The sequence below is a fragment of the Aulostomus chinensis genome, chromosome 13 (assembly GCF_037954235.1).
Source record: "Aulostomus chinensis isolate RoL2024-O1b breed Wild chromosome 13, RoL_Achi_v1.0, whole genome shotgun sequence".
Taxonomy (NCBI): Eukaryota; Metazoa; Chordata; class Actinopteri; order Syngnathiformes; family Aulostomidae; genus Aulostomus; species Aulostomus chinensis.
In genome coordinates this window covers 19,767,695-19,783,077 of record NC_141332.1, presented here as the reverse complement: position 1 = coordinate 19,783,077, position 15,383 = coordinate 19,767,695, and the positions used below count along the sequence as shown (strand labels likewise).

The window sequence follows — 15,383 nt, the reverse complement described above, 5'->3', positions numbered from 1 at the left end:
GATGCAGCACACAGACAGCTTGACGATCTGCATTTTTACTGTCAGCACTATTCAATATCCTCATTCAAAAGCAGAGCAATGGCACCATTTTGAGAGCAAATATGACTTAAGTGTTCAATTTTCAGCCTATTCAAAGCAGCATGGGAGAACACAAACCATAACGTGACTCAGATAAAGAGATTCAGGCGTCGTAGACTTAACTATTGACAATTATATTCATTTATGAGGGGTTCATTTTCCTTCTATGGTTCTATTGATATTTGAGACTCAATTTAAATTAAAGCTGCAAGCAGCGTTGTTAGGGCCTGAGCCCCCGCCTAGCCGCGGCCGGATCGCCGGCCCGAATCCAACGGTGTAATCGGCAAATCCCTAGGCCTTGTAGTTTAGGAGATACGAGCCTCAGTGCGCTGCCCAGTGTGAGTGCAGAGCTGAGAGCCGGCCCTTTAAGAGCCCCTCCCTTCTCTGCTCGCTCTCTGCCATCTCTGTCAGAGTGGAGAGCAGAGCTGAGAGCAGAGCTGCCAGCTGGCCCTTTAAGAACCCCTCCCCCACTGCACTGTGTCTGATCTGTGCTGGAGTGGAGAGAGTGGAGGATTAAGAGGAATGTAGTGTGTAAAAGGTGAATAAGTCGGCATACGTTGGTCAAAAGTCACACAAAATACCATATTTTTGTAGGGATTTTTGTCAGGAATACAGTGGTGTGTTTTTAAAAGCTGTGCGATGTATGGTATAGGCGTGAGAAGCATTTGTTCGAGAGTATGTACCCTGAGAGGACACGCTCTCCCCATAGACTTCCATTGTAAGGTGAAATGTGTCTCCACCACTTTGACAGCTTATAAAATCCAAACCGAGCGCGTAGTATATTAGCCTTTAAAGATTTTTGAAGAGCACAGTTGGGAGAGTAATGTGTGAAAGTTTGGAAGCCCTGGCATTTACGGTTTAGGAGGAGATAGATTTTGTTCGGGGCGCAAAATTGTCCAAAATTAGACATTCGTGTCCAAATTGTGGACATCCTGTTACAGTTAGGTCAGGGGTGTGAGTGTATGATTTATCCGTCTTGATGAGACGAGTTCAGTGGTGTTTGTCCCATGTCTGTAGGACATTCCTACAGTCTGTGGCGTGGTTTTTTGTGTATGTAGGTGGCGCTATTGAGTAGAGCGCCTCTTTTTTTTTTAATTATCGAATTTTTCGCCGCACCCGATGTGCTTACCAAATTTGGTGAGTTTTCATGCATGTTTAGGGGGTCAAATTCACTTTTGAAGTGGCGAGTGTGACTTCGAAACATAATAGGGTCTTCGCCAGGGACTGGCTCAGGCCCTAATTATGAGTTCAAGCCGTTGTGTAGCTTGAACAAGCCCTTAGATACAGCTACATGGTGGTTTTGGCTCGTGTGGCGCTTAAAGCAAGTTCATTCGAGCCAACACTGTTGTGTTATACGTTGCCAGAAGTCCCGCGCTGGGCTGGCACTACGCTGGCTACCTGTGTAAACAAACTATGGTTGTGCGATTGTTACACATACAGTTCAATTACAGAATGTACAAAAATTAGAAATTCAACTTTTACAGGTATGCATCTTCAATGAAAGCTATAATAACCTGTGTTGCCATCCTCTGGTGGTGAGAAAAATTACAAACAATTGATCACAGTACAACTTATTCAGCAATATGATTCTGTTGTTTTCTTCTTTATATACACAGTCAAGTTAGCACTGCAAAAATGTCGCTATAGACTGAAACTCCAAATACTGTGAAATGCAGAGAGATTTGCCTTGTTTGACCTGGTTTGTAACAGGAAGAGTTCCACTTTTTGTTGTCTGAACCCGTCAGGACAACTAATTTTAAATCCTCCGTGATATACAGGATATTTGCTGAAATTTTTTGAAATAGAACATGTCACACTCACACACACACACACACACACACACACACACACACACACACACACACTGTTGCTTTGAAGCAAGTCTTGTCAAACTGAATCTGTGCCTACTCGTCTCCAGTCTGTTAAAAGCTAGAGGACTTTAGAAGGTCTAGAACCACAGTGTTCGCCGGTGTAACTGTCGAAGCTGCTGCCCACCTCAATCTATCACCAGGCTTCCTATGGCTCCCTGGAGGCCCAGTGCACTATACCTGCCCCCATGCCACCCATCCCCACCCACCCACTCCCCAGCACTACCATCACCGCCCCGCCGTGAGTGACAGGCATCCAGTTCCGCTTGAGTGGAGTCTATCTCCCAACCCTCAAGGACAACTAAGAGGTTGTATTTTCAACTCATCTCCTTTCATTCCCACGGCCACCTCCTCCGTAGATGAACATATGCACACTGTCCACACACATACTGTACCAACTGTGACCCAGTCACCTGTAACAACATCCATATGACCTTTGCTTAATGTCCCCGGGTGCCACACCACAAGCCATGCGCACAAACAACCCACAGGTCTGGCTGCGCCTGCCGTTTCTCATTCTTTGTTTTCACTGTGAGTGTTTGAAACCATCTTGCTGAAGGTTGTTAAGAAACACTTCAGACAGACACCTTGAACAGAGTAAATAAACAAGGTATTGTCTGTGAGAGCTTCCACCCAGATCGCCTCACACTTCTCTGCTGGAATATTTTCCTTGCTGTGGAGATCTGCTTTCAAACTGTACAACAGTCTGAGGCATCCTGTGATGTTCGTAAAAGATCAGCCGCTTCAAAGTGCCACTGGACATAACAGAAGGCAGTTTTTTCCCCTGTAATTGTAAAAAGCTTTATTTCACAGGTATGACATTCAAAGACATCCTATATTGTTTATGCTGCTTTACGGCCGAAACTGCAGTTTTTGCTGTGAGTTGTTTTTGCACTTCAACATGCTCTCTGAAGCTATAATGCTGCTGAGACAACTGGGAGTCAGCACTGAACTTCACATTAGTCGGATGCGTAAAGCCGCAGCTGGAAGCTTCACATGTTGACAGGAAACTCCAGTGAATTTTTTTTTTTTTAATGTCAAAACCCCCAAATCATGAAATGTGATTTCAGAGAGCTGCAAAGTTTTCAGAAGTGGCCAGATTCATTGGCGAGGACAGTTCAATCGGTACCAGTTGGGATTCCAAGACTAGGTGTTAAACTTCTCAGGATGTTTACTTAAACAGAGAGCTGTCACATTCATGCTCAACTAATTTGGATCATACAGGTTGTTGGAGCTCGAAGCGAAGTAAAATCTGGTCAACTGGACGTAAGTTTATCTTGAAGACGTTTCACCTCTCATCCGAGAGGCTTCTTCAGTTCTAGTGAAGAGTGTGGAAACTCCAGCTTATAAACCTATGTGGGAGTGGTCAGTGCTATTGTGGTGGAAACGGCCCTCCCGAGACTCACCTGGATGAATGAGAACCTACACAGACATGTTGTTGGAGCTCATTTCACACTCCAAAATAAAAGCTATGACGTGTTACTTTTACATACCAGTTCACAATAAGCTCATCACTGCCTGGTCAAACTCAAGCTGGCCACTTCTGGTTAACCCTTCACTTCCTAAGTGGTATCAGACCAAATCTATCTAACTCCGATAGCGATACCAGTCATTTCAAAGCCATTTATCCTCAGTTTTGATACCAGGCTGCAGGCTATGGCAGAGCCTATGACATAAGAACGACGTAGTTGTTTGTAATGCGAAAGTTGGAGGATCCAGAAATTCTAATGTTGATCTATACTTGATACCACCTTTACATACAGTGCATTTTATCTTTCAGAACCTGAAAGATAGTTATAAAATGTCCAGAAAAACAAAAAAACCTTTACATAAGGACCACATACGAGCTACTGGTTGTTCTCAAATTCACCTCACAGTCCTCCCCCAGGGATGGAATTAGCACCATTGTCCCAGAAATAAGAACGAATGTGATATGTAGTTGAAAGTTCAGGAAAACTTAATTAGTTGAGGTAGAGAAAGCGACTGGAATTACTCCTCACAGCCATGGATTCATTTAAGGCTATGTAGCGATCAGCTGACTGATGTCCAATTATATAATCAATGCACACCCGCTGAAACCTGACACCTCACTGTTCACATACATCCGTCGGGTGCCATTATTAAAGATTTAACGACTTTTTCCTTACTTTTTTTTTTTTTTACACCATATTCAACTATACAGTCACTCTAAATAGTCAAGTTTTGATGTTTGATGCTGAGGTTATTTTTCCCCGACATGATTATGTCTTTATTGAAGAAAATTCACACCTCCTGCGGCTTAAACGTCAGTGGAAGAATAGTTGGAGTTTCGAATGCATTTGAAGTAGTTGCACAGTAGCTTTTTCAAAGTCCTTGTACAGGAAATGTAACAAATTACAGCTTTCCTTGTGTGCTGGCCTTTTTGCCACCTGTTCGGTGTCATGTGTGAGGCTAATTAACTTTCACAGGAACACTATTTTAAGTCTTGCAGCCATGCAACAGTTTCTGTACATTTCTATTTAGAAATTGGACAAGAGAGTAACAGTAACAGTACAGTAACATGGATGAAAATAATGAGAATCAGCTCTTCTACTAATTTTTAACAATCATCACTACTGAGATGTTCTCTGAAATCTTCCCCTTTGCTCCAGAAAAAAAAAAATCCCAACGCAAGCTTCCGAGTGTGCTGAAGCATATATAAGTATCAAAAGAGGCAGTACACAGGCTATTTATTTCTTTTTTCAGAATACCAATTATGATGCACAGCAGCAACTTGGGTTATTGAACCAGCTGAAGTCAAACTGGTGTAATACATTATTATCTATTTCAACGTGGGGTGGCGGGGAGAGTCTGACTGCTGGATTTTCATCAAAAGTGATAGCCTGCTGAAAATGTAATTCACTGTTTTAGTATGAATCAATAAGCCTTCAGAATCTATTCCCCCATCCCACCTTTATGTTAATATAAAAGAAATGCTAAGATAGAACTTTAATTCACCACACAGACTTTCAGACTGTTTAATAGCCTCAGTTTCATCCATAACTGCCCAATTGACACTTCAAATTTCAAGCCCATCTTAATTTGGCTTCTCCTGGCGATTTTAAGTCCTACCTCTCATTTGTACCGAGGCTCGTGTGACCCATGTAAATGGAGATTTATGGGCTAATGCCATTCTAACAGTAATCCCCAATTAAGTAGATCCCATTTGATCATTACTACTCACACCGCAGAAAGAAAAGAAGGCACAGCTACACGTGACGCAGTGTACGTGTCCTTAACACTGCATATAGGCAAACAGACACAAACCACGTGAAATACTGTGCATGCCGAGTGAAATCTAATTTAGTCTTGGCGTGTCAGAGGACATTCAGATGTTTCTGAAGATGGATATAAATCCTGATGGACCCTCATTCCAATGTATTCATTAATAATGTGTCTCATTGGCGAGGCTCTGATTTACCATTGAGACGGATGAAGATGAACTCGGCAATATATTTTTCATCATAACACAACCCTCGCATAAATATTAATAGCATATTTTCAGCTGGTGGGCATGAATCGTTTTTCAGACAGGGAATTTTAACAGCCATCCATGCGTGTCAGAGAACACTACGTAGCAAGCAGTTGTGATAAACAACACTGCTTTAAGGCAACAGAAGAGAAAAATTTAAATGTACAGGACAAGTCTTTATTTTAGTTACTCAGGGCAAACACTTCTCAGTGTATTCCCTTTTTCATCCATACAAGTCAGCACAAATATTTTGTGATTGTTATTCCCAATGTTTGGGTTATGAATATGGTGGATAATGGAGCCATTTGGATTGTAGCAGTTGGAGGCTGTATTTGAAACGCTGTAGCTGCGACTGCAGCTTTCTATCTCCAGTGGCTCCGTGACTATGTGTAATATGAAAGACATCAGTCATAGTGATGAACCCTGAGATTCATCTGCCTGCAGCCTCCCTCAGCTATAAGGAGCATTTAGGCATCATTCACAGCTTTAATTGTTTTTGCTTTTATGGCACAGAACTTTAATGTTTTATTAACTCTCATCAGTCATCAGCCAGCCTGGTCTAGCTTATTCCAAATGTGCACGTAATGATTTTAGGATTTTGTTCCATCTTTACGATCAAAACAGGGAACTGCATTTTGATTTTCATGGTACTTCTTTATTTAAATCGGTTATTTTTCGCTAGCCAGAGAATAGCCAATAAAGCGTTTGCTCATTTTTAACTTAGCTAAGTTGTCTCCTTGTACTATAAAGAGTGCTCTAAACTAAAAATGTATGCACAAGCAATAATCTGCTGCTCTGTTTTACTTACATTCATCTAAGTTTTGAGGCAACTTCTCCATTTTTTATCAATGTAGTAATGCAATTTTGCAGCTCTGGCACAGGAAGACAACCTTTAACCACCCTACAAACTACTAAGTTAATACTTTTAAATGAGTACATCAATTCAGTATGAATAAAGAAATGGTGTGGGCAAAAGTTTGAAGGTCTAGAAGTATGTTCCAGCGATTCAACTATGAATAACTATTATTGGGTGAATGCGGTTTAGAAATTGGCTTAATTTTTTATATCTTTTTATTTTTTTAAACACCTCTGCTTTTAAAAGGCATGATGAATAAGTGTCCTCTTATCGATTTGCGTGTCAAGTTTCCTAAGGACACTAAATTTTAAGGCACGGGTCATGATGTGGGAAACTAACAAAAAAAAAAAAAACACTGCATTCATGAGGGTGAAAGTAGAAGTGGGACCCTTGGGCGTCTAAAAAGGTGGCACAGGAATAAAACTTCCTACAGCCACTCACTGAAACTAACAATGTAATAGCTGAAAAGAAAAACTGAGCCATAAATAAATACTAAAGGGGAAGCCACTGGATTTTGGGGAGGATTAGGACAATTAACCAAAAGAAACAAACTGGCAACACACTCGAATTAAATTTCCACTCAAAACACACACACGCACGCACGCACGCACGCACGCACACACACACACACACACACACACACACACCGCAGAAAGTCAACTGAAGGTGTCGGCCCTCTGGTATCTCACACACAAACCAGCAGGGAAAACCGGCCTCCCCTTATAACCTCGGCCGTGCTGATGGCCCACACCTGAGGTGAACTCTGCAGGTGCAGTTGATGGCTCCATGATCAGCAAACACTTGTGATCCTTGTCGGTGGTTTTGGTATTTGACCATAACATTTCAATACGTTTGTTTATTTTTGTCATTTCAGGTTTATGACCATCAGTACAAAGCTGTGTTGGATGGCGTAGAGACAGACAGCGTGATGGAGATTGACCCCGGCCAGCATGTGGAGATCTTCAGGATGGGAAATGGAAGTGAGGAGGTTTTAGAGGTGCATGACTTCAAAAATGTAAGTGAAGTTCATTAAAGATATCCATCTTTGCTGGAATATGTCAAAACTGAGAGTTGTCTTTTTAAAGAGTCGTGCAAAAACCTTGATAGGGCTTCATAATGTGATTTGACACTTTAACAGTGTGTCCAAGATTGGAATGGAACGGTCCACGCGTCTTCAATCAATCGTTGCTCACACCAACTTCTAAAGTATTGTCTAGATCTGGTTATTATTGCAGAAAACAAAAATACAGTCCTTATAAACACTGTCAGTATTCAAATGAGAAATCTGCACATTGAAGCAAAATTTTATTTTATTTGAATCTAATTTGGCCGCCTGTTCGTGTTTCCATGTCCTCTTCACCCTGTAGTTGCGATAAAAATACCACGATGTGTTATTTTTCATGAACTGCACGCTATTCGGCAACACAGTAGAGTCATAATTTATTGATGTAGTCCAATACTGATCATTTCTCCTGAAAATGTGTCATTCTAGCCGCCAAGCGAATACGAGCTATCAGAGTTATGATGTTACGACATGCTTAACACACGATACAATCTCAGGTAACGGTACTGGGCTACTCAACAACTAAATTCACATCCTCTAATGGGTGCTCTAATGGTACTGAAGCAGGTTGTGTATGTTAGCTAATGTTGCTCTTGTTTTACAACAACAAATCATCAAGAACACATAAAATGTTAGTCAACTTGAATGCAGCACCTCATTTATGACCACGGCTTCCGTCTAAGTCACTAATGTGCTCGTTTAACGGTGAAAATAACTTCTCTTTGCACTTTTTCACAACATCATCAAACTGTCTTTTCTTATTGTTTTGATGGATGGACCCCTCGCAGCAGAAACTACATACTGTACTTGTAAGTTCAAAATTATGTTGAATGACACCACATATTCAGATAATAACCGGTTTAATAGGCCGTCATTAAAACCGCGGCGATGTGTTTAAGTGCACACGAAGCAGTGGCAAGAGAAGAATTGGCCTATTAGCTTACTAAAACACTGCTTTATTTCCACTCATTCTATATTGTAGCTTCTTCACAGAACGGAGACAAACATCATTAAGAAGCCCGTTTCTATTTGTTTCTCACACCTTCCTCAAGTGCAATTTTGTCTCGAGCAGAACTCATTAACTCACCTTTCATTCCGAAATCCTGTGAAAGTGCACAGGAGGTAAGACGCACGCTGCATCTCGCACAGGGAGGTGTGCTGTTCGACTGGGTAATGAATGCTCTTGTTCTTGCAGTATTATTTACTGCGAAATGTTACAAGATAAACCTCATATCAAACAAAAACCTTCATTGAGTTGTTTGCTGCTACAATGGTCTTTGTGAATCTAAAATGGCTGGATGATGGAAACCCAGCACAGCTCCGGAAAACCTCTCCAATCAATCTCTCTACTTCAGTTTCCTCCCTTTTTTTTTCCCTTCCCCTTTCCTCTTCCCTCACCCAGGCAAGTGTGTGTGTGTGTGTGTGTATGTGTGTGTGTGTCCCTCAGCTACACTCACATGCATTAAAACATAGGCCCGTTGCCTGTTCCACTTCCTGCTAGTGAAGCAAATCCCCTGAGGAGATTTGTTTGATTCACTTCTCCTCTATGAAACAAGCAAGCAAGCTGACTAATTCAAACCGTATTGTGCGGTGGGTTGTTGGGTTTTGTTTTTTTTTTTGGAGGGGGGGGGGGTTTGTTTGTTTTGTTTTTGTTTTTCTTATAAGAGGAAGGTAAGGGACCCACATGGAAATAGGTTATACTAAGTGGTGGCTGTGTGCTGATGTTGGAATTGATTTCTTTAATACAAAAAAAAAAAAAAAGAGGTGAATGTTGCATGTTATTACAAAGACCAAGGCCACCCCTGAAACAATCTCCATCAGGCTCGTGAGCTGTGTTAGGATTATGCCATCAGGGCTCTGGCCCACGTACAAAAATCCGCTCGCTATTGTTTTCAGACCAATTCTAGACTCATTGTGAAAAGGAGAGAGAGGAAAGAAACAGAGAGAAGCCATCCTGAGAGAGAAGAGTCATTTCTTTTTTAAATTAAAGGCACCTCGTAATAAATATTCTTGACATGTGAACAAAAGCATATTTAGGTTTGATAAAATGAAAAATGCTTCAGTTAATTCATGTTCACCTGTTCAATAAAGGGAAGATGGTGTGGCTTGGTTAAAATAGCTTTATGGATCTTCTTTCTGGTACGTTTTTGCTGAAATGATTTTTTTTTTTTTTTTTTTGGTCCTGTTCTTGCAGAATAGCATCTGTCTTCGTACAGGAAAGCAACTTTTATCCCCCAATTATATCTCTCCAGTTGTATTTTGGTAATTATTTTAGCTTGTACAAGATTCATGAGTATTTGAGACCAGACACAAAAATGTTAATACCACTGGGAAGCTTTCCATTTTTACACACAGCAGCCTTAAACAACACTAATCTGCATGATCATACCCAAAGCAAAGACCTAGAAACAGTACTTCCTGCCAAGGCCAAAAATTAGCATATGAGCAGGAGGGAGAAGGTCCAGATAATACTTTGGGAGGAAAGAATTATACCAATATTTGAGTGCATTATGTTGAGGTTAATTCATTTTAGATAGTCCCAATCTGTCCTCACAAGGAAGGTCTCCCGCTGCAGCCACTCTGGTCAAAGCTACAGCCGGTGTTTGGTTGTTGTGTCCCTACCAAGCAACGTGGAGACTAAAAATCTTCTTGTTCTCCAATACATCTGACAATGGTAACTGTTCCTTTGTTCAGTGCCTTACCATTTCCCTTGTTAATGTATTGTAGCTAAATCCCCTAAGCTAAGACTGAAGCAATGCCAACACGGTGACCCGCTGTACTGTACAATGTTTGAAAAAGGTTCAGGAAGTCTCCATGAGAGCCATCACGGCCGGGAGGAGCCCTGAAGCAAATTCTAAAACGGGACAGCTCGTGGGAAACGTGCATTTGGTAGAATGTCTTGAGAGATGGTTCTCATATTCCCAGATATTTCTAGTTTTACGTCCAGTAAATCCTGAAGTGAGTATATTACCGAGCTAATACTCTTGCACTCCTCACACGCACAGCATTTACGTGCCATCACCGATTGAAGTCCAAAATAATATCTGAGACAGCAGTTAGGACTTTCCCCTTCGAGGGATCAGGCAAGGCTTTCATCTTTTTACTGTTTTCCAAAACATCTTTTTGACCGTTAAAAATAACTAACTTTGACATAAAAACTGTGTAACTGAAATTTTCCTGTACAAAGCACACTGTAAGTCAAATCAAAATATGATAAAGATGAAAGTGAATTGTATTTACTCGTGAAAAGTTTTTTTTGTTAAAAAAAAACAGATGTATTATTATCAACAAGGTATAAATACAACATAATCTTAATACAACCCCTCTTTCTGAATCATAGCTATGTGTTTGGACAGGGACAAGTTTTACTGGAGGAGAGAGTTTCCAAACCTTTTTGAAAAATGAATATATGAATGAACTGTGTTTGAGTGACTAACTTAGTCCTCTTCACTATCGTTCCCTCAGGCTGGCTAAATCCGTCCCAACTGTCCAGCTACTACAGGTGTTTAGACTGATATACAATTTTTATAAAGGAACAAATGTTTTAAGGGAAAAGAAACTTTTTTTTTTCGAACAAAAAAGTTTTCAGACTCTCTTTGAATTTTTAGATATCACATGACCTCAAACTCACACAGTCACCACTGTCTTCGAGGCCCTGGAGGAAACCAGGACCAGGTTGCCACACTGCAGCCCACTGCTCCCTGTCCCTTTCCCTGTATGCAAATCAGGAGTAGGAAAAAAGAATCTAAGAGAACACAGCAGCTGGCAGGGTCTCAGCACAGGTATTGTGGCTACACCAGAGGTGGTTGAGCTCAGATTCATTTTGCAGTCGTTGCCCATCATCTGCTTACTTTCAAAGGCATCCAGCCTGCAGCCTGAAGTAACCAACCACATCACCACGGAGGTTGGGGGAAGCAGCTGGTGAATGCAGCCTATCAGCGATGAGTCATGTTATGTTCTTGCGGTGTTTTTAAACAACCCTGCAAACCTCACATGCTCTTGTCACTCCGGCTGCAGCCAGACTTCAAATACCAGTTTGCTGGAACCAAGTGACTTTCAGCCATTTGTTATCTCAGTTACTGATGTTCTTCCTTTCCTTTTCTAGTGTAAGGTTTTTGATCTCCATCCATCCCTCCATTTTCTATTCTGCATATCCATTAGGGATTGGGGGGCTAGAGCCTAGCCCAGCAGACATTGGGTGAGAGGTGGGGTTCACCCTGGACGGGTCGGCAGTCTGTCGCAGGGCCATCAGGAGCAATTAGGGGCTCAGTGTCTTGCTCAAGGATACTTCGACCCTTCAGTTGCTAGGCAGCCACTCCACCTCCCAGCCATGCCGCCCCCCCCCCCAAGTTTTTGATATAAATGTAGTCATATTTTGAATTTTTTGCACAATATGCAATGAAAAGGCAGAGATGAAAGAAGTGGCGTGGGATGGAGGTTAAAATACGACATGTCCAAAGTCCGAACAAAGTCTCATCCCTCTGTTGAGCATTCGCTAATAAAACTGAGCTCAATCTGATCACTTGATTAATGCCAGACTGATGATGATACAATAACAAATATCAATACATGAATATCTACCTGAACCGAATTTAGCTAACATCATACATATGTGCGACTGAACTCAAATTTTCGCTCAGAACAAAAGACTATTGTGAAGGTTTTGTAGTTCTTGCACCTTATGTCATCACGAGGCTACAGTCTCCATGTCAGATCGTCTTAGCCAAAGGATGTTTTAGTCCGAGGGGAACCTCTCTTTCTTCTTCTGCACACTGAACAGTTGCATACTCTTCTCAGGCCAGACAATATGTAAGCAGCAAAAAAAAAAAAAAATCCCCTCAGCGTTCATCCCCTCTCACAACTTCTTAGGAGTGAGTCATGGTAGCGTCCAGTCTGCCCTCAGTCCAACATGAGAGGATGAACGAGCGCTGCCCGCAGGCAAATCCATCCAGCAAACAAAACCAGGCGTTCTGACCTTGTTTGGACACTTCTAAACAGAATCTTGGTTCAGCTAATGACAACACAAGCTGGAGTGAAAAATACTCATTTGAAATTAAAACCACATGTAAAGCTGATAAATTAGCATCGTGATCTTGACTTTTATTTCTACAAATTTCAGTCATGTGGATGAATTTTTCATATTCTTGCCCTGATGTTAGTTATTTGTTAAATTATGATTATAAAGTTAGCGGCGGTAGTGGATCAACAAAAAAAAAGAGTGGTATGCTGCCCTTTTTGTTTTCAGTATAAATTAATTTGATCGTTTTCTATTTGGGCTGTGACTTTACCGTATCGTCTTCGATTTATTGTTAGAATTCTCCCCAACATAACAATTTTCTATATTGTCAATGTTGTGCCAGTATAAGTTTTTTTGGACTATTCTTGCTTTTTGTAGGAGAAAAGTTTTGGTTTTGTTTTGTTTTTTTTGTATGTAACATTTCCATTACGGTAGTTTCCTCTGGGGTTAGAATATTTGATTCACACTGGAATTTTTATTTGTGAATCTAATTCTTATTCTATTTTTTATTTCCCTTTTTTTTTTTTGCCAATATGAATTGAAATTGTTCACTGTTTGACAATTGTCAGGACTCACTGTTAACTCTCTTGGATGGTTTGTGTTTGCACCGCTCAACAATGTGTGCCAACATGAATTGCTTCAAAAATTATACAACTCTTATATCACCAATTTTGTCTTTATGAAATATTGTGACTCTTTTTCGAACACCTATCACCCAGAACAAAAGCTGATAGAATAAAAGGCTTGTCATCTTATAGCCAGGACATTTCTCTATTACGACACATTAAGTCGTTTCAGTTCTTTGTTCACAGGATCCTGTTGCATCGACGCCGACGTGCACGCGGATACATTCCTCATCCATGTGTTAAAGCATCTTTCTTCATTTTCTGGTTGACCAACCCCAGTAATCATTGTATCTCATCACAACATTGCTCTTTTCTTTTCCACTGCAGCTCACCAATACAGTAGTGCCAAATTAAACAGAGACTCATCACAATAAGGCCAGGCATAAACATCATGCTCCTGTGCTTGGGACTGTTATTGCCCCATCCCTTTCTGCACAGATGAAATTACGCGCGTAGATTACGACAGACATCACTTTGTATCACGTCTCGTGCGGCCGGTATCTGGTTTTCAGAGTGACAGTGCAACAGAAAATGTAGAAATAGCACCCACTTGGTCAAGTTAACTGATTCAAAGGATATGTCATAGCAATCACTGTGTTACCCCAATTCAATTTAGATTGAATTAAGTCCATTTTCATGGTACTGCTCATACAATTTTCAGTTGATACAATTTTAAAGCAGCCGTGGCAGATGTAGATCCGGCCGTCTGTTCTAATACAGTATGCTGAATGAGCAGCTCTCCTCGGCAGAAAATAAATTGGATACAATCTGATCTACTGAAAGTCTTTCAGACTTATTGCGGCTGAATATCTTAGATTAACATAGAATGACATTCAGAGAGAATTAACAGATCTTTCTTGCCTATTGAGGCTCTGTGTGTCAGAAGAAATAGAGCCGCCGTCCACGCGGTGGAGGATCATCAGTGGAGCTGAAGAGAGTGACTCCACACTTGACTGCGTAGATTAAGAGAGTGACAGTAACCTATGACTGGCTAATTCAATGGGGGCACTCTGTAGAAAACACTCCATTCTCAACAATGTCTCTTGGCTCTCCTGTGTGATATTTCCTGCTATGAGATACTATACAGCCACGGCGGATCACCCCCCGCCTTTTACTCCCATTCAACTTTAAAGCCATAGCCACTTTTCGAGGGGTAACGCAGTCATCAATTTTATACCACACTTAAAAAAAAGATCAAAACACACCTCTTCTCACTCATTAGGTTTTAACTTCTCCGACTTTTTTAAGAGCTTTGATTAGCACCAAAAAGTGGAGCCTTTTAAAACGATCGCGCCGGTGCTTATGAGAGATCCCCATCACAGAAAGTTAATGAATGAAACATATATCTGAATTTCTTAGTATCGCTTCATTTCTTTTTTTCTTTTCTTTTTTCTTTTTTTCCAAAGGGAATCACTGGAATCCGGTTTGCTGAACATCAGAGGTGCTACATCAGGACCCAAACTAGGAAACTACCCACCCAGGCAGAGGTGGACGATGAGGACAGAGAGTTAGTGGTACGCCTCCTCTCTCAGCTGTCTGAACCTCTGAGTCTGTGTTTCTATAGAAGCTGTCACACACATTGAAGGGAGATAACTACAGTGGAACACTGAGCACCACAGAAATTCTCTGCCTGTCCATCTTATCCTATCACCCCCGCCCCTCTCACCAAAGAATAAACTGGGGTTTGTGGTGTCTCTGAAACAGTCAGAAAGCTGCCCACAGACCCATAGCCTCTTTGTGGCTCACATCAAATGGTGTTTGCTGTCAATCTTGGGCCAATATTAATTTTTAATCATGTCCTCCAAAGGCTCTACCCAAATAGCCTAAAGGAGAAGGGTGCGAGAGAGGTCTGAGTGAGAGGTAGTCCATTAAAATTGTATTTTTTTTTAAAAAGATGTTTTCTTTCAAAAGGCTCCTCTCCAAGTTTAGAGAGATTCATTTTACTTCTCCGAGTGTTAGAGTTGTATGAGAACTCTGCAAAAGGAATGGAAGAAATTCAATCAATCAAAATTCCCAATTTTTCAGTGTCACAGTGCAATTCACTGAGTGGGCTGTATCTTCAAAGAGAAAATCCTTCCCTCAAATGGCTCTACTGCTTGCATGCTCTCATTTACATTTCACATTGTAGCTTAGAAGAAGTAGCTGGCAAATAAGTGTCGCTTCCTGCTAACAGATTCAATTTTAAAAACAGTAGAAGCCAAGTGTTGGTCCAAGCAAAAACCAGTCTCAGTGTGAGAGAACTTTAAGAACACAAGCTGTTGCACCCAAAAAACCAAACGCTGTTTTAATCTCCTGTCATCTTGATTATGTCTGATCGACGTTTACAGATACTAATTGCCCAGGCAGCACCATATGTCCATGCCATTTTCTGTCTTCTATGGTGTG

The 15,383-nt window shown here is 41.1% G+C and overlaps 1 protein-coding gene across 1 annotated transcript in view; it reads left to right on the top strand.

Annotated features, from left to right (window-relative positions):
- The window catches only part of tnmd (tenomodulin), a 55,925-nt gene that overhangs the window by 26,978 nt on the left and 13,564 nt on the right, over window positions 1–15,383 (top strand). Inside the window, exons 4-5 of the mRNA XM_086222002.1 lie at window positions 7,167–7,307; window positions 14,405–14,512. Of these exons, the coding sequence (XP_086078128.1) occupies window positions 7,167–7,307; window positions 14,405–14,512 (249 nt within the window). The remainder of the gene's footprint in view (window positions 1–7,166; window positions 7,308–14,404; window positions 14,513–15,383) is intronic.